The 26,379-nt window shown below is 49.7% G+C and overlaps 1 protein-coding gene and 1 long non-coding RNA gene across 2 annotated transcripts in view; one reads left to right on the forward strand and one right to left on the reverse strand.

The window, feature by feature from the left end:
- The window catches only part of Arid1b (AT-rich interaction domain 1B), a 283,138-nt gene that overhangs the window by 212,667 nt on the left and 44,092 nt on the right, over positions 1-26,379 (forward strand). Inside the window, 2 exon segments of the mRNA XM_040728432.1 lie at positions 8,094-8,273; positions 19,370-19,697. Of these exon segments, the coding sequence (XP_040584366.1) occupies positions 8,094-8,273; positions 19,370-19,697 (508 nt within the window).
- On the reverse strand, positions 1,083-7,185 carry LOC121132927. Its single transcript, XR_005869649.1, has 3 exons — positions 7,086-7,185; positions 4,202-4,279; positions 1,083-1,316 (listed from the first exon to the last, which is right to left on the reverse strand). It is a non-coding gene; the product is annotated as an uncharacterized LOC121132927 (long non-coding RNA).

The raw sequence follows: 26,379 nt of genomic DNA on the forward strand, positions 1-26,379 counted from the left end.
GTGCGTGCGTGCGTGCGTGTGTGCGTGTGTGTGTGTGATCTCCACACCTCATCTCCTCCTTTAAGGTAGGTGTAGTTGTCAGAAAGGGCAGCAGGCTGACTCCTGTGTGGTTCCTCCACATTCTGACCAGAGCCTGTGCTCTTCAGGCTGCGGGCACAGCGGAGTTGCACTGACACGGGGACCCCCCTGGTGGTGGGAGTAGCTGTGCTTTCTGCTCCGTCCACCACTCAGTCTGGCTTTCCTGTCAGTTGCTCCTTCTCATGACAGTCTGTCCTTGAGTGACTGTCTGTCTTTCCTGGGAAAGGATTCTCTGATCCCAAGACAAGAAACGGCCACTCCTGTTCATCAGCCTGCTTTTATGCAGCAGAAGTACAGGGCTCTGAATGGAGCTGTCCCGTTAGTCATTCCAGGCATGTGTGTTTGCTCCAGCCACACCCGACACTGCCTGACAGATGAGAAAGAGGGTTAAAGCCTCAGGTGCTCAGAGTCTGTGGGAGAGAGCCAGTTACAGTCACAGATCGCTGTGTCAGCATGCTGGCTGCCTCTGCCCAGAGGACATGTGTGATGCTGGCCTCGCATAGGAAGCACCTACAAGGCCAAGGGTGGTGATGGGGGGGGGGATGAGGGTGGGAGTCCCTGAAGGTGCCCAAAGGACAGCACTAGGCAGAGTTTTGTTCCTCTCAAGGTGCCTCCCCTCGTGGGTTTCTCTTCCCATCTGACGGCAGGTTGAACATAATGGGGAGAAAGCTTGTTTTGTGAGCCAGAGGGTACATGAATAAATAAAACACACCCACATGCTCTGCATACCCTCAGATGGTACAAGATGTCTCTCACAAGCGAGGGGACCTCTGCAGGCCACCATCCTCAGCTCGTTTTGAACTGTAAATGAACTACTAATGAGGCCATCTCCATGATGCTCACGAGGTGTCAGAGGTTGTTGCATGAGGGAACGGCAGCTTCCCTGGACCATGGACTCAAGTGACTGGACGCACCTAGGTGATGGAACCAGGAGTGCCACAACAGGGCAGAGCAGGGCTTGGGTGGGAAGGAGTGTGTGCAGGGCCCCCAAGCCTGGTCACTCGTCCTGCAGACAAATCGAGTTTATTAACTAACACTGGTGACGAGTCCCTAAAGGCAGGTGAGAAAACAGGTTGGCGTATACCTGAAGTCATCCGCCATTAGCACGACCAGAGTTCTCTGGTTCATAGAGGAAGGCCAGTCAGAGGGTGGGCATGGTTGCGGGGGCTAGAGGCAGGGTGGGAAGAGGCCCTGGATGCTCCCTCCTGTGGCAGTGGTCCCTGGTTACGAGTCAGGAGCTGGAAGAGTTTGGAGAAAGGGGTAAATGCTCAACTAACCGTGGAAAAGAACTAACCACATAGAAGGCCCCTGGTGACCTCTGAGGTCAGTAGTACAGGGTGCTGAGCTTCCAAGGCCACTCCAGGGTCACAAGCCTCAGGCAGATTTGCCTCTCAAGCCTGGCTTCAATAGGGCTGGGAGGTAGGGAGGCCTCTCCTCCCCTACTCCCCCTCCCCTGTACCTCCTCCCGTGCTCCCCTACCCTGCTGTCCCTCTCCTCACCCTCCTGACCTCCCCACCTCCCATAGCACCCCTGCCCCGTTCCTTTGGGGTGGACACTGTGACTCATCCTACCTTCCTAGCACCGTGGACCATGCCCAGTACCTGACACTTAATACATTATTTACAAAAGAAAGAGAATGTTCCAAGGCTTTTAATACTATATGAAATTCAAGGGGGTGGGGAGATAGGTGGCCCAGTGGCCCGGGTGACGGCTGTGTAAGCATGAAGACCACAGCTTAGATCCCCAGAGCCTGGTGAGGGTGGTGGCCTCTGTAATTCCAGACTCTGAAGTCAGTGACAGGGAATACCCCAGCAAAGCTACGAGTATAGCCCGAGCAGTGAGCTCTGAGTCTGACAGGGACTTACATGGATCCCAGGTCTCCACACCTCCACACACCCACAGATGTGCACACCCACACACTTGCACAAAAACACAACATGTCCACACACCCACAGATGTGCACACCCACACACTTGCACAAAAACACAACATGGCTTTCTTTAAGGAATTGCAGGTAACTTTTACAGTTTATCACTTTCCCCTTCTAGGTTTTATTTTCTGTTCAGTCAAATTTTAAAGTCTGAAAGCCTTATGATCTTGTGTTTTCCTTTTAAAAAGCTTTTTCTTCTTCAGCTGACGAAGGCTACAGTAGAATGGGACCTGCGGGTAGATTGTGTAACGTGGTCACAAACCTGGGTACCAGCTTGGTGGCTTAGGGTGTTCACACCGTGAATAGAGGGTTCATAGGCTCACTGTCAGGTAATAGCGATGCTTACAATAGCATCCATGGGCTCCTCAGCGCTGAAGATGCCTTGTACAGCATCCTCAGCACAGGGGTGTGCTCCTGTGTGCAACTGCCTTACTTGACTCTCAGAATGATCCTGTGGCCTGAGAAAGAAGTGACTGGCCTGCTCACACTCCTCTGCTCACACTCCTTTGCTCACACTCCTCTGACACTCACACTCCTCTGACGCTCACACTCCTCTGCTCACACTCCTCTGACGCTCACACTCCTCTGACGCTCACACTCCTCTGACGCTCACACTCCTGACGCTCACACTCCTCTGCTCACACTCCTCTGACGCTCACACTCCTCTGCTCACACTCCTCTGATGCTCACACTTCTCTGACGCTCACACTCCTCTGCTCACACTCCTCTGACGCTCACACTCCTCTGATGCTCACACTCCTCTGATGCTCACACTCCTCTGACGCTCACACTCCTGATGCTCACACTCCTGACGCTCACACTCCTCCGACGCTCACACTCCTGATGCTCACACTCCTGACGCTCACACTCCTCTGACGCTCACACTCCTAACGCTCACACTCACACTCCTCTGCTCACACTCCTCTGCTCACACTCCTCTGACGCTCACACTCCTCTGACGCTCACACTCCTCTGACGCTCACACTCCTGACGCTCACACTCCTCTGCTCACACTCCTGACGCTCACACTCCTCTGACGCTCACACTCCTCTGCTCACACTCCTCTGACGCTCACACTCCTCTGACGCTCACACTCCTCTGAGGCTTACACTCTGACGCTCACACTCCTCTGCTCACACTCCTCTGACACTCACACTCCTCTGACGCTCACACTCCTCTGACGCTCACACTCCTCTGACGCTTACACTCTGACGCTCACACTCCTCTGCTCACACTCCTCTGACGCTCACACTCCTCTGACGCTCACACTCCTCTGACGCTCACACTCCTCTGCTCACACTCCTCTGACGCTCACACTCCTCTGACGCTCACACTCCTCTGCTCACACTCCTCTGACGCTCACACTCCTCTGACGCTTACACTCTGACACTCACACTCCTCTGACGCTCACACTCCTCTGCTCACACTCCTCTGACGCTCACACTCCTCTGACGCTCACTCCTCTGACGCTCACACTCCTCTGACGCTCACACTCCTCTGCTCACACTCCTCTGCTGACACTCCTCTGACGCTCACACTCCTCTGACGCTCACACTCCTCTGACGCTCACACTCCTCTGACGCTCACACTCCTCTGACGCTCACACTCCTCTGCTCACACTCCTCTGACGCTCACACTCCTCTGACGCTCACACTCCTCTGCTCACACTCCTCTGCTCACACTCCTCTGACGCTCACACTCCTCTGACGCTCACACTCCTCTGACGCTCACACTCCTGACGCTCACACTCCTCTGACGCTCACACTCCTCTGACACTCACACTCGTCTGTGACAGACACAGGTCCAAGGGTGTACATTTCTCCTGACCTGCTCAGATTTCTCCGTCCTAAATGCCATGATTTTCATGTCAAAAGCACGGCTGTCCTCATTTGCAGTGTGAGGAAGAAGGTGTTTGTGTGGATTGTAGAAGTGATACAGGCTCAGTGGCAGAACACTTACTTAGGAAACTTTGTGTGTGTATGAAATATGTAAATTATATCTTCCTATGGAGTTCCTAATACAAATAACTAATCTAGTGCTTTGTCCCAAGTGTGAATTTTCACCTGCTAGATACTTGGTTGGGACAAGGAATTCCTGACTGCATACAACAACTTGGTGCAGAGGCCTTTCATCCAGTACTCACTAAGCTTCCCTTGCCGGAAAGTTTGGCTTCTAACTAGTGACACTTCATACCTTGTACAAAGCTGTGTTCTCTCGGCTGTCAGATTGTCTCTTCTCCTCTGTCACAAACCGCCACTCCATAATAACTTCCTAAGAGCAAAATACAGGCAAATAAATACTGACACCATAAATAGGCAGAAACACTTTTATTGAAATTTGATTCCCACCCCCTTTGGAAGGAGAAGAAATGCTTACAATGCCTATTCCCTTCAATAAAGATGTAAAATAAAATAATAACAAAAACAATTAAAGGACCAATCTCAAGAAGTTGCGGACATGTTGAGTCCACCCCCACCCTGCGGGAGAAAAACAAATGTCTGACTTGGAAGATAGAGAGCTAACGAGAGCTGGCATGTGGGGCCATGCTCAAGGCCCCTAAGATGAGGAGTTTAAGAGTCTAGTTGGGGTCTACACAGCAGGCCTTGACCTCGAACCATGCTGCTGTGGCCCTGGCCACCCCTCCTGCTGACCACATGGAGACAGGCAAGTTGCTGTTAGTGGTATTTATTGGGAACTGATGGCTCTAGGTCTTTTTATGGGATATTCTTTTCACTCACAGCACGTCTGTGAGGCAAATAAAATTGTCCCAACTTCATAAATACGGGAACAAACAATGAGCATGTGTGTATGTTGTTTCTATATTTACAGAGTAGAAATACCTCTTTTTCAAGTAACTTCTGTGTCACCTTCCACCAATCTTTTCAGAAGATTATGTCAATGTTCCATAACTGTTAAAAATTGGAAGTCTTGGGAGCTGGCAGTGTAGCTCAGTAGTATAAGCACAAGGTCCCGGGTCCTATTCCCAGCACTGCAGGGGAGAAGGAACAACTAGAAGTGCTCTTTAGTAGTCGTGGTGCTTAGCTGTGAGTATGCATGCATTAGACGCCACTGTGTGAGCCTCCGGCTGGCCTTAAGGCTTTAAGCGCCGCTCACTCCCCTTCAGTCCTCCTTGTGCTGTGCACTGCCGCAGCGTTGGCTGAAAAGTGTGCTGGTCCTTTCCTGTCGCGACGTCATCTGGCCAGTACTGATACTCGCCCTGAGATCCTGCTATCTGCAGGGGCTGGCCAGAAGACCATAACCAATGTGTACAGACGGATGACAGGAGCAGAGAACCCGAAGACCAGTATTCCCAGCCACATACCGTAGCGTACCTGCAGAACAACACACCGAAACCGCGGCTGCCGCAGCAAGGGGCTCTGGGAAGGGGAACGAGTGCATTGCTTCCCAGGACGTGCCCCTCCCACACCCCTTGGACTGTGCACACCGCTGAGTGCCCAGGTAGTGCAGATTCCACACAGTAAAGTGAAGCAGGCCCAGAAGTAAACGCCAGCGCATTCTTTGTGACCGGAGACTGCGTCCGAGTGGTGGAGCACCAAGAGCCAAAGGCACCCTTGAATAAACCAGGGATTCACCTTTCGTATTGCAGAGCACCCCCAGGCTGACTCTGGAAACTAGGAGTCTTCATTTTAAGAGGAGGCAACATCACATAAAGTCACAAGTTATAGTGAATGGGCACTGCACTGCAGTGCATTAACACACTTCTGACTGACTGACTGTCCGGCTAGATTCTGAGCTGAAGACACAGCTGTGGGCCCAGGCCTGCTACCCCAGCCCACTACAGTCAGTTGGGAACTGATGGTGCCACAGTCAGTCGGTGATTGCTGAGACAGAAGTCAGGGGTGGTGGCTCCTTTTCCTGTGGTTGAGCACCGCCTCCATAGTTGAGGGCAGTCGAATGGTAGAAGGGCCTGCTTGCAGTCCTAAGCAGCCACAAGGGAAGCTGTCAAACTGAAGTGCCTTTTCTATTAGCCGGGACCCTGTCTGAAAACCTGGAGGGTTCTGCTTTGTGTGACATCCTAAGATGCAGTCATGTACAGAAATGCTACTGCGCTGATTCGCACATGCTTGTTTTCAGACTGACAAAGCAGACATTTTCTCTGGTGATTTCTATCCAGAAGCTGCCAGTTGAGCCCAATTTCATAAGATTCCTTTTTATAAATAAATTAAACAGGGTAATAAGACGTGGCTCCCCTTGCCTTTACTTTGTGTCTCTTTAGGCAGGAACTGTTAGAAGATCTCATTTGTTCATAGGAAATGTAAACCGTGGTCTCTCACCTGAGAGCATTGCTGTCTCGTGCTTGGCCTGCCTTCCTGCAGGCCCGTCTCTCCTGCAGCTGCTGAGGGTCCACTCTGGGTTCAGCTCTGAGCAGGCATAGCTGCCTCTCCCCAGCCAGAGCTTCCACTGAGAAACGTGAGAATTCTCAGCCAGCACTGTTGCTGTCCAGACTGTTGTCAGTGTGCTGCTCTGAACACACTTCTGTTGGCCTAGGCCACTCTAGCGGGTATTTCTAACATTGTGTTTCTGCACAACTTAAGCGCATGCTTTCTTGTTGCATTTAAATACCTATTCGTCAAGTACCTACTGTGTTATGCTCTGCAGCAGCTTGGATATCCATGCAGTTATTTGAAACGCAGTTTGGGTTGGTGCTGCTTGGAGGTGGGAGGAGAAGGAGCACACCATGTGCTGCCCAGGGGATCCAGCCTGCATCGGGAGACTGCAGGACACTCTGCAGGACACTTTGGCTAGGAGCTTTGAGTAAGATGTGATTTTAGTTTGGTGTGTGTGGCATTTCTTAGTGAGGAAGAAAAGGCATGAGCAAGTTAAAAAGCAGTAGTGGTGGCTGGAGAATGCCACCTTGATGCTTTCTGTCCAGGCATGGTGATGTGCCTGGACACCAGGACATGATAGAAGCCAGGTGGGTGTGGCACCTGCCTCGAATCCCAGCACTAAGACAGGCTGGGACCATGGGCAAGCTGGCAAGCTGAACTGAGAGTAGTTAGACAAATAGCTGGGAGTAGGCTTTGCAGAAATAGGCCTGAAGAGATGAGCCATTTACCGTGTCTTCATAGTCATCAAGGAAGGCTGATGGATCCAGTGTGTGGCAGAGTCAGGGCACTGCCACAGAAGCAGCTGGGCCTGTGATGACGTCACACAGGGCAGACTGTGACTAAGAGAGCAGATTCTGGGCCTGTGATGACGTCACACAGGGCAGACTGTGACTAAGAGAGCAGATTCTGGGCCTGTGATGACGTCACACAGGGCAGACTGTGACTAAGAGAGCAGATTCTGGGCCTGTGATGACGTCACACAGGGCAGACTGTGACTAAGAGAGCAGATTCTGGGCCTGTGATGATGTCACACAGGGCAGACTGTGACTAAGAGAGCAGATTCTGGGCCTGTGATGACGTCACACAGGGCAGACTGTGACTAAGAGAGCAGATTCTGGGCCTGTGATGACATCACACAGGGCAGACTGTGACTAAGAGAGCATATTCTGGGCCTGTGATGACGTCACACAGGGCGGACTGTGACTAAGAGAGCATATTCTGGGCCTGTGATGACGTCACACAGGGCAGACTGTGACTGGCCTTGTAGACTCAAGGGTGGAAGTTGGAAACTCAGCTGGAGGTGCAGAACTCCAACGGGCTGGGGTCCCTGCAAGGCACAGGTGCTCCAGCTGTTGGGACCTGAACAGCTGTCAGGAGGGAGGCTGAGGGAGCAAGGGAAGAAGCTGGGGTGCTGTAGACCTGTGCTCCCCAGAGAAGGCACAAAGCCCAGCCTGACCTGCTGCGAGAGGTCTGCCCCACTCTGACTGTCCGTCTCTGGGGCTCGTCTACAAAGGAGGTGCTGTTGACTCCCTCTTTGTCCCATTTCCCGTGAATTTCCCTTGGTCAAGTCTACCAACTACTGATGTCTCAGAAACTCCAGTGAGACTTCAAGATTAAGGCCAGTGTGTCCCCATGGCGCCCTTTGGATGTTTCTTTAGGGGACTCTGGGGGTACCAATTACTGTATACAGAAATGATAAGACAGCTGCATGACTGTTTCTCTTTTTTCCCATGTAGGTTTTATGGCAGGTACACAGAGAAACCCTCAGATGTCTCAGTACGGACCTCAGCAGGCAGGACCATCCATGTCACCTCACCCTTCTCCTGGGGGCCAGATGCATCCTGGAATCAGTAACTTTCAGCAGAGTAACTCAAGTGGCACTTACGGTCCACAAATGAGCCAGTATGGACCCCAAGGTAACAAAAGCAAAACAATCTCCAAAAGGCATAGTGGTGGGTGGGAAGGATTTTCTTAACATGCTCATCAAGGTTCTAACGGTATGAATATGCATGGCAATTCTGTTGTTTGCTTTGGAGGATGATGAAGTTAGTGCAAATCCATGATGGTAGGAAGTTAAGTACAGCCACTGTCCTTAGCATGTAGGGCTTGGGCTTTGGACGCATGCTCACACATGAGTGGTATTCATTAAGGAGTAGACCTGGTCCTATGATGCAGCTCCAAGTGCTGGCGAAAAAGAGGTACAGCCACACCCTCAAAATGTCTCCCATTTAAGCTGGCCATTTGTGTAGCCTGCCAGTTTTTACAGTGTGTACACACTGGTAGCCTCTCGCATGATTAGGACCACAAGCTTCCTGCTCGGCATGGTGTCTGCAGTCCATGACCTGGTCTTTTCCAGTAGCTGGCACTTCTCATCTGAAAACAGTGGATCGCCAGGGTCTCGTTTTGACTCCATCTCTAAAAGATGTTAGGTATTCTTGGTGTTATCAGTGTGACGGTTGCTTTCCCTTATTTGCTTTATTGTGTTTGCTTTTCAGAACTCTTAGAATACCTCCCCATAACCCTCTCCAAATGACCCCTTCCTGCTTTGTTTGCATTGGGGGGTGGGCAGAGACTTAGGGTGTGGCATGATGACTTTATAGCATCTCGTGAAGTCGTCCAAAGAATGATGAGCAGCCCTGTTGGTAGCTGAGCTGATGTGGGCTCCAAGTCACGTCCCCTGAGGAGCCCACCTGCCTACCCCCTTACTAGGCCTGAGTGGGCTCTTCCCAAGCAAAGCTGGGCTCCTTAGCTATCATGGAAAGAAGCTTGGACAAGTGTTGGTAAATTCTGTAGTTACAGAAAGTGTGGGCTTTTCTTAAGATGTAACTGGACAAGGCTGTAGCCTTGCTATCAGAACTGGGGCTACCTAGGATCTCAGCCATGATCTCAAACCATAGAGGCTTCATGCATGACCATGTGGGTTTCATGCAGGACCATGCGGGTTTCATGCAGGACCCATGCCGGTTTTATGCAGGACCTTGTGGGCCTCATGCAGAGTTCACATATGAGCTATGAGCTTGTGATTCCTTAGATGCTCTGAGAAGTACTGTGTGCATAATCCGCAAGCCCCACTATAGGAGTTGAGATCAGGGAAGACCATTTCTGAGAAACAGATTCCTTTTTTTAGTAAGTTCCTCCATTTGTCCAAGTCACTGCATTGGACTAACCTTCGTTTAAGGGCACTGAGCCAGGCAAATCCTCCCTCACACAAACCACTCTGTGGCTCAGGCTCTTCCTGTGACTTCCTTCTCTCCCAAAAGGAAATTGTGTGCATCACCTGGGAAGGCAGTTGTTTCTGGTCCGGTGTTCTACCTGTTTGCTTCAGTTCCAGGGCCTTGCCCACAGCACAGCCCTGGATCCCTGAAAAGCAATGGGGCATATCATCAGGAAGGCATCTTATGGCTTTATTGGTACAAGCTGACAATAGGAACAATCGGAAGTAAGGATGGTGTTCCCACACCTGGCCTCTACCCAGTCTCTCCATCTCAGGCCTTCTGAAGTCTTCTTCCTGTGTGGCATCAACACCATGATCCACCGTGAGCGATGACCTTCCACGCTGGCACTAGTGATCTTAAAACCAGTTCCAGTCTCTGTCCTTGTCCAATGCCAGGCCCCTGTCTTATCCTAGCAAGCACTAAGACCTGGCATGTTCAAGTCAGGGACTGCCCTGTCTGTGCTCCTGCTTGGCATTCCTGTGAAGCAAGACCTCCAAAGAAGGGTTCCCCTTACTCATCCTACACATTTAAATTACCGGTAAAATAGTTGGCTAGTGTCTTCTTGTTCAAGGTCATAATCAGAAAGGCACTACTGTGGAAGGCAGGTCGTTAGTCTCATCCCTCAGTCTCTTAGCACGATGACTTTACCCTGGAGTTGATTTATTTTAAGGGGAAGACATTTTACAGCTTCTTCGGCTAACCTGCTTTTGCTAACCTGGAAGTAGCAGCCAAAGAAGCCAAAGCCAGATGTGATGGCTCGTGCCTGTAATCCCAACTCTCAGGCGGCAGAGGCAGGAAGATCACTGTAAATTTGAGGCCAGCCTTGGCTACCTAGCAGGATACTGTCTGGGGGAAAACAAGACCAAAGCAAAACATCAACCAATGCTCACTTAACTATGTGCCAGAGTGCAGGGTGTATTCTGAGCAGGAGAGCAGACGGGTTTCTTCCTGTGTCTCTAAGGAAGAGTCAAGCCCAGCACAGGAGCTCACTCCCTCTCCATGCAGGTCAGAAAAGCAGACTTTGACAGGCAGCTCTGTGCCCCTCCATCCCCACAGGTAGGACCAGGCTTCAACCCCTGACTGAGTGAGTACAAAGGTCACTCCATGGCCTCAGTAAGGCTCCTTCACTGTGCACTCATTCTGTGCCTCCAAGAACAAAGAGCATCCTGGAACTTTAGGAATGGGAAAATAGCAGAAATACCAAGGACCCTGCCAAACATGGTAATTGACAGCTGTAATCCCAGCACTTAGGTGCCAGGGCAGGAGAAGTGTTACAAGTTTAAACTCAGCTCAGGGTACAGAGTGACTCTGTGACTCAAAAAAAAAAATCAGTTAATTAAAATTTAAAACTTACAGGAAGGACTATGAAGGAGATTAGGAAAATAATTCCTGTGAGGTATAGAAGGGAAGGGGTGTTAGAAATATATCATGATGCTTTAAAAGTGAATTATTAAGTATTCAAATAAGATGAAACCAAGCTAAATGTGTAGAAGTGTTTAATTACAGCACAGTCCATGAAATAGCACTTCCTACCTTCAAGCAAGCACACGTAATAACCACCCTTGCAAAGTGTTTACGAGGAGACAGGGCCTCAGGGACTCACTTCTGCAAATAGAAGGGAATTATGTAATTAACGTTAATTATTAATGATGAATTTGGGAGAAAGAGGGCAGAAATCGGTTTGATCTCCGTAGCCTTCTTTTACTTCACTTGTGTCTTCCTGAGAGAAGCGCCTTGCACTGAGCACCCTGGAACACTTTCTGACCTATGTCCCTGACTGGCAAGACCAAGGGCCTGGCCTCAGTCTGCTGGAGTGGGCAGCACTGCCTTCGGCAGGTAGCTAACCCTGAGTCTGCACTCCCATCGCGTGCCGCTCGTCTCGGGGGGTCTGGAGTCTGCCCAGGCTGCAGCTGCCTCCGGTTTTGCAGTGTGTCTGAGGACATTGTCTAGGGGGCTTTAATCTTGAGTTCCTCTGGAAAAGGTATCTTCAGAAAGGGTTAAGAGGTGTTCTGTAAAGTGATGAGACACCCTCTGCGTCTTGGATTTTCCATCTTTTCTCCCAAATTTGGCCAAATCACATTGTGAGTGGTATTCGACTAGAGTGAGCACTGCTACGGGACTGTGAATTGCATGGCAATTTTACAGCTATTTCAGGTCCAGGAATGCGAGGTGTAAATGTCAGAAGGTGCCAGCCTGCTAGTCGTTTGAGAGTCGCCCATGGGTGCCCAGTGTCACCGTGACCCAGGGCTTCCAGCTCCATGCTTCTAAGTCCCATCCGAGTCTGAAGACTCGGTACACTCTGCCTTCTCAAAGGAGGGGTGCATCTGACTCCCCAGTCTGCTGGAGACTGGCGAGAGCCAGGTTAGTCTTCCAGAGGCTGTCTATGCAGGCCTTTCGTTCAAGCCCCTCCCTTCATCTCCCCTTGAAACAGCTGGCAGTGTGCCTGCTCTGCTAACCTTTGACACTCTGGGCAAAAGAATTCAGCCCACATCGCAACCATTTTGTTTCCAATTAAAGGGATATTCTACTCCCCCGTCTTAGTAATATTAAGGAGAAAATCAAATCAGATCATTGTATTGCCAAAGTGGTTAGTGTAACCAAATTGTATTTGGATGCTCAAATTTAGCCTTCATTGACAGAATTTAAGCATAAATATTTCCTAGCCTGATTATTACCTTGATTTGATCAAATCCTACAAATTGGGAATTTGCAATGCAAATTAACCTAAAATGAAAACTACGTAAAGTGACTTCTGTGAAGTTCCTGGCTTCCCCGTGATGAAAGTCAGTGGTGCTGGACTACCCATCACGGACCACTGAGAATGTTCTGGAGGATTCCATAGACTGCAGCCAATGGAACAGGTGGAGGCTGCCCCTTGCCTGCCTTCAGCAGGTGCCTCCTCCTGCATCCTCTGTTCCTTGTGCCTGCTGTGTCACCCCTGGACGTCAGAGCGATGTGACGTTCCTGCAGCGTGTGGCATTCCTGCAGTATGGCAGATGCTCTCTTACTATCAGGGGCCTTCTTTCTTGTTAGGGAGACTGCCACCTGATACAAGGGTGGCTGTACTTGGGTAACAGTCTTTAAACACTGCATACTCTTTTGTCATCTCAGGGATGCACTGGAGTCTGTCCATCAGGTGGGCGCTGCTCTCTGGTTCAGAACTTTGTCAGGCAGAAGTCTCCGCTGTATAAAATGTTTGCCCCACAGTAGTTTCACTTGAAGGGTCACCATTCTTACTCCCAGTCCATAGGTGAAGCCACTGAGCTTTAGAGACAGCAGATTCTGAAGGCCCCACTTGCAGACAGATGGACTCTGACATCATTCTGGCACCTGGGTGTCCCCAGGGTCTGCATTAGATGTTAGCCTTGGTGTTTCCCTGACGTTCCAAGAGAAGCAGTGACTCACCCCTTTGGGACACTCACCACTCTGTAGATGTCACGGCTTCATTTTCTTCATAGTTGTCATCAGGAGATGTGATCTGTATTCCTTCCTCGGCCCACCTCTGTTCTCTGACTTTGTTCACTTCTGGTACCCAGCAGCTGGCGTGGGGCCTGGCATTTGAGAGCCTCTGAAGAACACTTTTTTGATTGGTTGTTGCTAAGGAGAGGACTCCAGAGCAGGCGTGGCTGCCTGCCTTGTATGGGTGCTTAGTGGGTGGGCTCTGCAGTGCCTAAGATGTGTCACATGTGGTGCCCAATCTATGGGAGGTGAAACTAAGGCTGATTCTTCACCTTCTGTATTTTATGTATTGAGCTCACATTACTTTGTAATTAGTTTGTTTGTTGTTGTTTTTTTTTTAAGAACACATACAGGGGGAAAGAAACCTAAACTTGAAAGTGATACTGTAGTAATAAACAGTATAGAATGAGTATAAATGGTATAGTTAAAGAAGTGTCAAATGCATATTGACCTGTGAAAATCAAGATACCTTGTAGACCAGTGCAAACCACAAACCATTATTCTCTCAAGTAGTGGGATTTAATAAGGGCAGTTACCTTTAGCTTTGAACCTCTTTTTGTGGTGTCCTTAACTACTTGGTCTGTGACCCAAAGAGGCTTGTGTGGTTACAGTGGAAAGAGGAGTTTTGTGTTTTTTACTATATCTGATTTTGATGTTATTAGTGCAGTAAGGCTTTGACCAGCAAATCACATAAGAAAAATACCTAGTTGTCTCTCATGAGCAGAGTCAAAATGAAAGCCACGAAGAATTCTGTCTCATGCCTGTTAGGATGGCTGGGACTTTTGAACAGTTGACAACATCAAGTTCTGGCTGCCATCTGTAACTGTCATTCAATGACTAGTGGCTGTGTGCTTTAAGCACACAGCATCCACTTAGTGGCTTCCTATCAAGTGAAAAGCAACTCTGCAACCCAGCGTGCTCTTACCTAGAGTTGCCCAAGAAGTGAAGCAAAATATATCCACACAGTTCTGTTCACAGCTGCCCAAAACAGTGTCTACAAAGTGAACCTCTAATCACAGTCACGGACTGATTAGCACTGTGGTGAGTCAGGAGTGTAGCGTTGAGAGACTATAGAACAATATCCTGTGTCTTGATTGCACTGCTAGCTAAGGAACTGTATATGCTTGTTACTATATATAAGTTATACTTCAGTACATATGACTTCATGGAAGGAATGCCTTAAAATGGGAAACACTGGCCACGGGGCAAGGAAAAGGCATGTTTAACCTTAATCATATATACATGTATTTGTATTTCGTGTATGTATGTGTTGTCTGCAAGTGTGTGAGTGCACCCACCTGGTGTATGCCTGTTGCCCACAGAGGTCAGAAGGCAATGTTAAATCTTTGGATCTGGAGTTACCAATTTTGTGCTGCTAGGAACCCGGGTCCTCCACAAGAGCAATAAGTGCTCTTAACCAGGAAGCCATCTCTCCAGCCCTGTGAATGTGTTTTTATAGCATGTGACCACTCGTGCATGTTGTTTTACCCAAGGTAGAGGTCAGTTTTGAAGCGTGTCATCCTTTGTCCTTCTCGGCATAGGAGAATAATACAGACCCTTACCCCATGGAGCCTGGGCACAAGATCTCATGTGACAGCAGCAGCCCTCCGTTTAAGAACAGGCACTCGGAGTATTGATTATGACTATCAGATAACCAATGTGCTCGAGTCCGATAGAAAATTATCTGCAGCCCTCTTAAAATAATGGCGGCGACTCAAATAGTGTCTAGCTGCCGCTTCCTCTATCTGGTGCTTGAATGTAACTCCTGCTGGGCTGAAATATGAATTCACTCGTGACTGATTTTCCAGAGCTGGTGTGCCAAGATGAACCCACTTGAAAACGGTGGGCTCTCAGACTTGGCTGCAGGAGCAGTCCAGCTGAGGTGGGCTGGCCCGGCATCTGCTGCCTTCATTGTGCCTAATGCTGCACCCATCTGCCTTCCGTCAGAGCTGGTGCCAACGAATTACTAATCTATTAGGGAAGCATGGGATGTGTGCTGCTCAGTCCTGGTATTCCCGCTCACATTTTGCTTGGCTTACACATTTGGATTCTGGTTGTTGGGGGACGGATTTGAGCTGTAGACTACGTAGGGTGGGGTGGACCGTGCACTGCCCCATCCGCTCATCTTGGCTCAGTGCTGATGGTAGCAGTGCAGACCCTGGCCTTCTCTTCCTACCTGTTGCGCATTAGCATCCCGTCTCCCTGATGACGGCGCCACTCTGGGGAGAAGGTCAGAAGCGGGGCTCAGCTCCCCACGCCAAAGCCTGTCCCTCACCCTGGAAGCCATTTGGGGCCTTCAGAAAGGGCAGTGATCTAGGTACATGGGTTCAGTGAGGGAAGTGTTTAGAGCTTCGAGGAAGAGAAAGGGGACTTTGTATGTCTTCTCTCAAATAGAGGCCCCTATAATTAGAACACTTCCCCAGACATGTGATTCTGAGCCAACCCAACTGAGTGGAGGAATAGACTGAGAGCTCGGTGGTAACACCAGCGTAGGCCTGCACATCAGAGCCCTGTGACCCACATTAACCTCATTGGCCAGCGTGCTTCTGCCTAAGCTGGAGAGCCCCACTGCAAGAAAGCCAGCCCCAGAGTCCGCAAAGGAGGAGAGCTTAGAGCAGGTCACAGGGCAATCTAAAAGGCTGGGCCATTCTCTCCTCTGTGCTCATCAAGGTCCAACCTCCATCAGCATTTTAGGTCCCCATGCCACAGATCTGGACTGGGACAGCTCAGTCTCTGTCTTCTTAGCCCAGAAAGCAGAGCTCAGCAGGTAGGAACACACTGCTCTGGTAAAATGGCAGTGGAGTGCAGTTTGCAATAGTCATGTCTGGATGCTTGTTCTAGAGCAAGATTCAAGTGTCATTTTCTTTGTTTGTTTGTTTGTTTGTTTTTCAAGACAAGATTTCTCTGTGTTGCCCTGACTGTCCTGGAACTCACTCTGTAGACCAGGCTGGTCCTGAACTCACAGAGATCCACCTCCTGAGTGCTGGGATTAAAGGTGTGCATCACCATTTTCAAGAGGAAAGATGTTTTCCCCAGAGAATGTGCTTCTCCCCCAGGAGTCATCAAGTGTTGTAGGGTGCACACTAGCCTCCAAGCGACAGTGTGGATGTGTGGATCGGTTGCTTACATGCTCCCACTATAAATGACTTTGGTTTTGTCTAGTTTAAAGCAAAGCCAAACAGGAGCTGAGACAGAGAGGGGATGTGACATCAGCAAGGGGCGGAGTCTGAGCGCCTGGTCCCATTACACCAGCTTCCCTACAGTCCAGGAACGAGGTGCTGCTGCTTAGCTGGCCTTCTACAAGCAGATGGTCCATAGGGTGGGACACTCAGAATCCACTTCAGAACTTGCTGGAAGACGTTTTCAGTGGCGAACAGTTTCCGTGTGTTTGAAACCCTTGTTTGAGAGCAGTGTGTGCTTGACTGTCCCTGCACACTCTGCAAAGGTGTCGTGTTCTGGTGTGAGGCCTGCCATCGGCCTGCCTCGTATTTATTGCATCTTTTATGCTCCTTCCGCCGGGTCCTCGGGTTTTCGTCTCTGTATTGGGATCCTTAGTTTGCCCTGCCTCTCTGGAGTTCCCCCATGTCTACCTTCTGCCTTCATAATGGATTCTATTTCACACTGCCGACTTCGGCCAGTGTAACGGCTTATGGGCCAGTCCTGGGACTGATCCCCTTCAGGGGTCAGCAAATTATCTCTCTTGTTTTGACCCCGTTTTGTAAATATACACTTGTCAGGGCTGTGTGAGTATCTCCATATGGCTGCTTTGGAGCTGTAAGCCGTATTGGCAGCATTGAGTGGTTGGAATAGACTGACCCCCTATGCTTGAAATGTTTACTTTCTGGCCCTTGGCAGACACACTGTACCAGCCCATGGTCTGCATGAGCAGAGGCCTCCACCTCATCGTAGCACGTACTTCACAGACAGTTGAAGAAAGCTCGCCCGCCACGCACCTAACAGCAGGCGCCCAGTGAGATGACAGGGTTTTTTCACTTCCTGGGCTCAGGAAAACCTGCTCGAGCATTGTCATGGCGTGGTTACATGAGCTTACTGTTTCTTAAGCACTGAAGAAGCCACACACAGTACCAGAGTGCTTGCCCTCCAGGCCACACTCACAGCCTACCTGCGTCACTCCCGGCTCCCCGGTCATTTGGGGCAGGTAACTTGGCGTCCCTGGGTCCTCACCTTCAGCGAGTGTTCCAGTGAGATGCTTTCTTGGGTACCTTGTAAGGAATCAAAGGATTGTTTTGAAGAACTCGGAACCGAACCTAGCACATGGTAACAGTGAGGACTTGTTTTTTATTATCGGTCCGTTTTTGTTCCTCCTGAAAAACCCTGGAGTAGCCCCTTCATGTCTTCAGAAGTGTAGCCCTCAGGTCTGCTAGCTCCCAGCTGCTTCCCCTTGCCCTCCCAGCTCCCTGCTGCCCCTTGGTGGCTGCTGACCGTTCTCCTGCTGCTGTGGACTGTCCCGCCTTGTCTGTGCTTGCTCCCTTGGCCTCTTCCCCGTTCGCCAGCTAGCCAGGAAGCCCTCCATCGCATTACGTGTTTGGGGACTTCATGCCTGTGTGACAGACCTTCGGTGGATGGCTTCGGGAAAAAAGCTAGACACAGGTTTTCTAGAGTGCCCAGCCACTAAGCACGGGGCTTGTCCCGCCCCCAACCCTGCCTACATCAGCTGCATCAGCGCCTGAGGTTTCTGTTCCCTACTGCTGTGCAGACAGAAGTCCAGCACTAAGTCAGAGTTCCTGAGCCTCCATCCAGGCACACTCGCTCCCCTGCCACCATCGTGTGATTGGCTTTTGTGCTTTCCCCTTTGTCCCTCCTCTAACCATGCACACTGGTGTGCACGTACTTACACATAAATCGAAACCGGGAGCTTTCCCGGTGCGAGCATTTAGCTTTATTCCCCTGTACCTGGAGCAGTTTCTGGTATTTTTATCATATATGTTGTTATTAGGGAATGGGAAAATGTTCCAGAATGTAGTCAGAACAGTTGAGAAAGACTGTCTATAGGCTCTAGACACTTGTCTTTTTTACATGTATTTTATTTCTGGGAGATAGCTTGTTTTGTTGGTTAAATATGTGGATTCTCTAATCCATTTGCCTGAGTTTCATTCATAACCTCCAAGCTTGGGGTTTTCTTGTTTATAAGCACTTATGTGTTTGGTTATTGGGAGAACTGGATTAACCAGGTGTCTAGCGTGCATTTTGGCTCAGCAGTTAACATCTGCTGTTATCACTGAAGTAACGCCATGCCAAGGTACCATAGGAAAGGAAGGTAGACACAGCTGGAAGTCCTGCAGGTGCCACCAGGGCCGGAGAGGCAGGAGTCATAGTGATGACTGTGGCCTCAGTCTTGAACCCTGGCTTCCCTGCCTGCCCACCATTGTCACGCTGGTGCTTAGAGTCGTAAGACATGACACCAAGTACATAAACCAACCACTCGATTTGGGGTTGAAAGGGGCTGGATCCAGCAATAGTGAAAAGCCATGTTGGACCAATATCAATGCACATGACACCTTCCTCTGAGGGCAGGCAGGGTCTTCGTCTTCAGTCAGGCCGGTGTGGAAGTCTCAGTGGCCCTCACCTGAAGACTAACACGGTTCTTCTGGGTAAAGTGTAAGAGTATAAGTATTCAACACATTGGGAAATTTTGGGCTGCAAACTCTTTTTGTTTGGTTGGTTGGTTGGTTTTTGTTGTTGTTTTTGTTTGTTTTTCGAGACAGGGTTTCTCTGTGTAGCTTTGGAACCTGTCCTGGAACTCACCAGGCTGGCCTCAAACTCACAGAGATCCGCCTGCCTCTGCCTCCAGAGTGCTGGGATTAAAGGTGTGCGCCACCACCGCCCAGGTACTGCAAACTTTTGTTGCTCATTTTGTTTCTGAGGCGAAGGGGATCGACCCTAACCCCGTGCGTGTTAAGCAGCTGCTCTGCCACTGGTCTGTGTTCATTGCCCCCTTTTTTATTTTGAGACAAGGTCTTACTGTGGTGGTCAAGCTGTCCGTTAGCTCTCGCTGTAGCCCAAGACGTTTTTGAGTATGTAATCCTCCTGCCTCAGCTGCCCAAGTAACTGAGATTACTAACCCAAGCATCCAGGCCCAGCTTGGTGCAATGTGTTCAAGACTGGCTTTCTATGCCAGTGTTGCAGAGCCCTGTAGACGCTCGGTCACTCAGCTGGTTCTCCAGGCACCTTGAGAATGCAGACATGTCCGCACGAGGAGCAGATTCAGAGCACAGCTGGTGACTCCCGCCCTGTGGTGGGCACGTCATTGTACAGAATATATGTTTTCATGAATGCTTAAGATAAAGGCTTTAACCTGTTTTTTGCTTTTCGTTTAGGCAACTACTCCAGAACCCCAACGTATAGTGGGGTACCCAGTGCAAGCTACAGCGGCCCAGGGCCTGGTATGGGTATCAATGCCAACAACCAGATGCATGGACAAGGGCCAACCCAGCCGTGTGGTGCTATGCCCCTGGGGCGAATGGCTTCAGCTGGGATGCAGAGCAGACCGTTTCCTGGGAACATGAGCAGCGCCACCCCCAGTTCTCCTGGCATGTCTCAGCAGGGGGGGCCGGGAATGGGCCCGCCAATGCCCACTGTGAACCGCAAGGCCCAGGAAGCCGCTGCAGCTGTGATGCAGGCTGCCGCAAACTCAGCACAAAGCAGGTATGCCTCTGAGGAGGGCGGGCCGTGGGCCCGCATGACCAGCACCCAACACTACTTCCCTGTATGCCTCTGAGGAGGGCGGGCCGTGGGCCCGCATGACCAGCATGCAACACCACTTCCCTGTATGCCTCTGAGGAGGGCGGGCCGTGGGCCCGCATGACCAGCATGCAACACCACCTCCCTGTGTGCCTCTGAGGAGGGCGGGCCGTGTGCCCGCATGACCAGCATGCAACACCACCTCCCTGTGTGCCTCTGAGGAGGGCGGGCCGTGTGCCCGCATGACCAGCACCCAACACTACTTCCCTGTATGCCTCTGAGGAGGGCGGGCCGTGTGCCCGCATGACCAGCACCCAACACTACTTCCCTGTATGCCTCTGAGGAGGGCGGGCCGTGTGCCCGCATGACCAGCATGCAACACTACTTCCCTGTATGCCTCTGAGGAGGGCGGGCCGTGTGCCCGCATGACCAGCACCCAACACTACTTCCCTATATTCAAGGGCAACGTGCATGTCTTTACATGTGGCGCAAGGTCAGAGAGGTGACAGGCCGAGCTTTCTGATCTGCTGAGGAAGCAATCTGGGTGGTGGGCATGTCATTCTATAACTAGTACCTGTGACTGCAGCGAGAGGACCAACCATGTCTGGCATGAAAGGAAATGTCTGCTGAGTTCTCTTCAATGAGTTTTAAGCAGAAAACACTATGGCCTAACTATTTAAAATCTAAAGCATTGCAAAAGAAATAACATGCACTCACACACTCAAACACACAATTATAATATGCACTCATTCGCTCTCATACATGCACACTCACACGCTTGCAGACACACTCAAACATGTATAACCATACCGTAAGATTCTCCATACGTTAGAAACTTTGGTCTGGTGTGGTGGCACACGTCTTTAATCCTATTGCCGGGAGACAAGAAGCAAGCAAGTCCCTGAGAGTTGGAGGCCAGCATAGACTGCATAGCATGTTCTGGGCCAGTCGGGGATACATAATAAGACCTTGTCTCCCCACCACCCTCCCAAAATGAAATCTTGTATGTGTATATGTGTGTAGTATGTTGATCTAAATGAGTATTATGGGTGTTTTATTGTGTGAGCATTTTTCTGTCCCAACCAAAATGTGGTTGTTAAAACAAAAATAATAATATTTTAGAATGTTTAAGCTGGTTGAGCAAGGCTTTATCTTCTGTCCTTGATTTTAATCTTATTTCTTAATATTAATTCTTAAAGACTTGATCTGCCTCAAAATGTCATATTTTAAAATGTATAAAGCAAGGTTGAACTTGCTTTAAAGGAATCAGGTTCAGATCTGTCTTTTTAAAAAGCACATCGGAGGCCCTGGACCTCAGTGTTACCTTCAAAGTCAGGAAAATTCTGACTTTTGTCAAAGAGTAAAAGCTAATTGTGCAAGTGTGTGTGTGTGTGTGTGTGTATTTGAACACAAATGTATATAGATGTGTCTGTATGTCTGTGAACATGTGTGTTTGGATGTATGTGTGTGTATCTTTGAACACAAATGTGTATAGATGTGTCTGTATGTCTGTGAACATGTGTGTAGGTGTGGGTGTCTTTGAACACAAATATGTATAGATGTGTCTGTTTATCTGTGAGCGTGTGTTTAGATGTGTCTGTCTGTGAACATGCGTTTATTGAGAAGTCTGTTTCTTCCCCCTGAAGCTGGGAAGTGTGAGGGCCCCTCAGTCTCGTTCTCTACTTTAAACACTGACCAGTTAGTTACCTTTGAGAAGTTAAGTGGAAATCTGTCATTCCTCCCCGTTCTGTCTTGGCCCTTCACATACCCGTAAACTCTCCTGACCTGAGTGTCTACCTGCAGCCAGACCCACGGGCGATGTCTGAGTAGGTGGTGGGCGGAAGACTGGCGCAGCCATGGTAAATGGCTTAAACGAACTGCGCATTGTTGCAATTCCTAACACCCAGGTTACTTCCCTTCTGTCAAGTAGGAAGTATGTGATTGCCTCTGACAGGGCCTCTGATGGCAGCGAGGGGCCAAGAGAGAGAGAGAGGCGGGACCCAGCTTGATGAAAGTCTTCGGGCTCCTTTTCTGGATCGGTTTATAGTGGAAATTCCTGTGTTAATGCACAGCCATGAATTTGTCTTGTTTTTAGTCAGCAGACTAATCCAAAGCCTTGACGTCACACCCTCCCCCTTTTAGCTCTCTGGCTGTGTTAACAGGGGCCGATGTTGATTGTATTTACTGCAAGTCAAAACTATGTTTAACTGACAACTTGAGAGTAGCTATGGAATCTTACTTTCTCTCTCCTTAACCCTCTCCTCCACCTCTGGTGAGTGTCACAGAGCCCCATGCCAGGGCGTTTCCTTCACCAGTCTGTGTAACTAGTAGACCGCACGTGTTACTGAGTGGGTTACTAAGCAGTAATACTCGAGATATCACGTGTGTGTTCACCGGCTCCTCGCATGCAGACTTCCCTGCTCTTGGTGGTTAGGGGCAGTGGAGACGGACGGCCCCAGCTGATCAGGCCGAGGAGGAACTGTCTGGAGCCCTGCAAATAGTAAACTAGGCATTGCCCTCATCCCTTCTTGTGCCCGACACCAGCTCTGGAATACTCTTCCCTTCAGTCCACACTGCTGCAGACGGCAAGAGCAAAGGGTCTCTCTGTTATGTTAGTTCTATAACAGGTCCTCACTCCGTACCGACAGAGATGCCTGTGAACATAATCCGCAGACTACAGCCCTGTTGACTGGGCAGACATGCTCCTTCTTGGGAACCTGCTTTCCCTTGCTTGCGTCTTTCCATGGTTCCCTCTGGGTCAGCTCCTGAGCCTAGAGGAAGGTAACCGTGGAGCAGAGAAGCATTTGTCATCAGCTGCCAAGCCACAGGCTCTGTCCCTTCCCAACCCGGGAGTGCTATTTAGACCCACAAAGCTGGTTTGGCTGCGCCTTGCCAAGCCACATTAAGCAGCTGTGTAAAATGAATTTAAATGGCATGCATCAGAGTAAAATCTCTTCCACTGGGGCAGAAAATCAATGTTAGCTAACCAGCCTGAGAAGATCAGCTCTGCTTCAGCAGCTTCCAGGGAGCTGCTGCAAGACACCCCCTCCTCCTTAAAGACAAGAGGGGGGCCGTGCTGGGGCTGTGACTTCCTCACCTGGCAAAGGCCTCTGTGCAACCCCACTGTCGCTGTCGCCTTGGTGTGCTTTTCCTGGTTCCAGTATCCTTTCTAAAAAAGAAAGAAATCCAAGTTTTGTTTCCATTGAGGTTACCCATCTGCCCGCTTTGCAGAGCGCTAGCCTCCTGTGCCGTTTTCAGGGGTCAGACTTGGCTGTGAGAAAGCAGTGTTACAAGTCTGCATCCGTGGTCCAGAGCCCTGGTTTGAACATGATTTGCTGCCCTGGGCTGTAGCTCCGCATCAGACTCATACTGTTTGGTCTTTTTTTTTTCTCCCATCAATGGATGGCAGGTGAAGGCACTTTAGAAAGTGTGTTTCTTTAGGGGGAAGGAAGGGAAAACTTAGGCTTTGGCTAGCCATGGTTTGTTCTCTCCGTCCTTCCCGAAGAACCTGGAGCCTGGGGAAGACTCGCAAATTATTGATGGAGGTGGGAAGTGTGTGTCGGGGATTCAGCCAAGGCAGCAGGCTTGTGGTAAAGAGGAAGGATTGGGTACTGGTGTGGTAATGATGGTATTCACAGGCAGAGTGTAAGACACAGAAGAAAACATCAGCTTCACTGTTTGAAAAGTGTCTCGTTGGTGTCATTTTTGAAGGTGACTTGTGTCACCAGCTACGGTGACTAAGCTACAAATATATAGGCTGTTTCTCTTGGCGACCCCTTCGAGTGAAGGAATGAGAGTGTCTGTAATAGAAGGTGGTGTGGCTGTTGGAGTGCTGAGTTAGGCACGTGGCGGTACCTAAACATGCCAAGTTAATGATTTACAAGCAGTAGCCGTCCTCAGAAAGTTGTTTTCAAGCATCAGTAGTTAATGTGGTTTTATTCTGGAGTGTGGTGTCTATTCCAAGCATAGTCTTCCAGAAGCTCAGGGAGACCTTGGCCCCCTGCTTCCTGAAGAGGCTTTGCCAAGAATCCTGGACACAGCCACAGCTTGTAGGCCGTTTTCAGTGGCTGAGTCCATTATCCGTGGCCTTGACAACAGATGCAGGCCTGTACAGGCGTGAGCTGTCCTCAGCCCTGCAGTGTGCCCTGTGATCTTCATTCCTTTACAAAAAAAAACCTGGCAATTCCAAACAACTGACCTGCCAATACAGTGGTTGACATGTCGATCTGGGTACTTGAGAATTACCTAGATTTTTTTCTTTCTTAAAAAGTCTTCCAAGGAAGAACCACAACTCTGATTTACAAAAGTCTGACAAATTCCTGAGTCTTTTGAAGCCAGGATGGAGTTCGTTTCCTCAATGACAGCCGCCACCAGCATCATATAAACTTTGCTGGCTCCTTAAGTGACTTGGGCTTGTTTGTGTCACAGGTCTGCGGTTGGTCTGTAAGATCTTAACACCGTTCTCATTGTATGGGTTCCCAGGAGAGGCAGAACTTCCATTATAGGGTGGCAGAGTCCGGAGCCAGAAGGTTTGTGGACACTGTCCAGTCCCTGCCCTTTACTTTATGGGGGAGGTGACTGATGCCACTGGGGTCACCAGAGAAGGCCACTGAATTAGAGGGAGGCACAGCAGATGCAGGGGTCGGCCTTGTCCTATGAGTGCTGTCCCCAGACTGGTTGCGGGAGTGGACTCTTGCTTGCACACTTCTGAGTCTGTAAGGCTGTTCTGCTATTAGAAAGTGAACCTCAGCATGTGTTTGAGTGAGACCCTAACCCTAACGCTACCCACAGAGGGCTGAGGGCTCCACCTTCCTGTGCCGAAGAAGACATAGGCTGTGTACTTGCCTGGAACCCGGGGCCTTGGCAGCACGAGGACCCTGTCTCAGGACAGTCAGGAGGCCCTTGCTGGTACCTGTGTGGGTTGGAACTGAGTCCGTTCACACTGGGGCTGCCCATGCTGGCGCTGCTTCAGCCAGGGAGAAACAGCTGTGGGGCAGGCCACGTGCTGGTCCTTGTCTGCCATGCCTGGAAGAGTCTCCAGTGGGCTCAACAAGCACCAGGAGGCAAACTCTCAGATGTAGTTTTTAAAAATGAGTAAGTGGTAGAGTCAATCAGTTTGAAGCCTCACTGGGTTTGACTAGGAGGTTCTGAGTACCAGGAATGTGAGTATACGTATGTACATTCCAACATACACTAGGGCCTCAGAAATCGGCTGTGCTCTAATAGGGAGCTGTAAATATGAACTGATGCCTACTCACTCATAAGTAAAATGGATGACTTTTGAAATCATGTTGGTTGCCACATCATAGCTAACAACACAAGCATTCGACGTGTTGAAGGAACTGAGCTTTGCAAGACGAGGCAACCAGCAGCCTTGCTCTGTGGAGGAGGAGCTGGACCTGATACAGACAGAGAGAAGTCAGTCTGGCATTTCCTGCAGAGACACCTCAGCCTGCAGTGTTGATACAGAGAGAAGTCAGTCTGGCATTTCCTGCAGAGACTCCTCAGCCTGCAGTGTTGCCTGTCGCATGTCCACATACTCCACGCAACTGTCCTTGTTAAGATGCATTTCTCATGCAGCCTGTGTTGCTGTTTGCTGGCAAGGTACTTTTTCTGTAGTTTGCTCTAAGGCCAGAGTGACGCCATCCTGCTGATGGACGTGCAGCCGGTGATGTGGGAATACATTGGTGGAGTGAGTGCATTAGCATGCCAAAGAGACCAGCCCTCCCCACCCTGGTTATAGTGGGTCCCCATGCCGCAGACAGTGGGAGATTTCAGTTAACTAAGATTTAGCCATTCGGATTTTGGACAATTAGATTTCAACTTAATAGCTGTTATTTGAAAAGTCATGTTATTGAAAGACAAAGAGAACAGATCTCAAAGGCTAAAATAGAGTTTTAACTAATGAAATTACATATAAGCCTTTGTGCTATCATCTAAATGCTGTGTTTTCATTTTTGGTCCCTTTTTTTCTAATCCAAATTTAGGATTTAGATGAATATGTTATATGAAGATTATCAATTAACTCTTCCAGAGTCATAGAACTATTATGGAAGCTATAAATAACATATACAAATCTTCAAATAAAAAATAGTAAAACAAAGTCTTAAAGGACTAAAGAGTTTTCTTTAAAAGCTAAGATTTGGTGAACCAAATTATGAAATATACAGCAAATCTTTAATGAGCTCAAGTCCATAGCCCAGTCCCAGCCCTGCAGGGGACAAGGCCATGTGCCTGTGTTTTTGACAGATGTCCCAGTGGTTCTGTATAGAAAGCCAGCTCAGATGATCACTGCATTCAGAACCCCAACTCCTCAAGAGCACCCCTGACAAGCAAGAGACGAAAAGGTCAGAGAGCTGGCAGGGCCACCTTCCTCATGGCATCAAGCCGGGATGGCGAGCTGCAGCTGGTGTCCTGGGCAGGGTTGGGAGGAGCTGGGCTCCATGCAAACGTGCGCCCTCTGCTAACCAGGTCAGAGTTCTTCTCCACAGGCCTGCCCCACTCTGCCTCGTGGTGTCCTGCCAGACATCAAGATTCGCCTGAGCTCCCAGCACACAAAGGCCTTGCTCCATTAAAAGTCAGTCTCTCAGCCAGTCTGACTCCTTCCACTGCAGCCTGTGCCCCTGCTTGCTGGTCCGTGCCCTTG

This window comes from Mesocricetus auratus, unplaced genomic scaffold (genome assembly GCF_017639785.1).
Source record: "Mesocricetus auratus isolate SY011 unplaced genomic scaffold, BCM_Maur_2.0 Super-Scaffold_100018, whole genome shotgun sequence".
NCBI classification, from domain to species: Eukaryota; Metazoa; Chordata; class Mammalia; order Rodentia; family Cricetidae; genus Mesocricetus; species Mesocricetus auratus.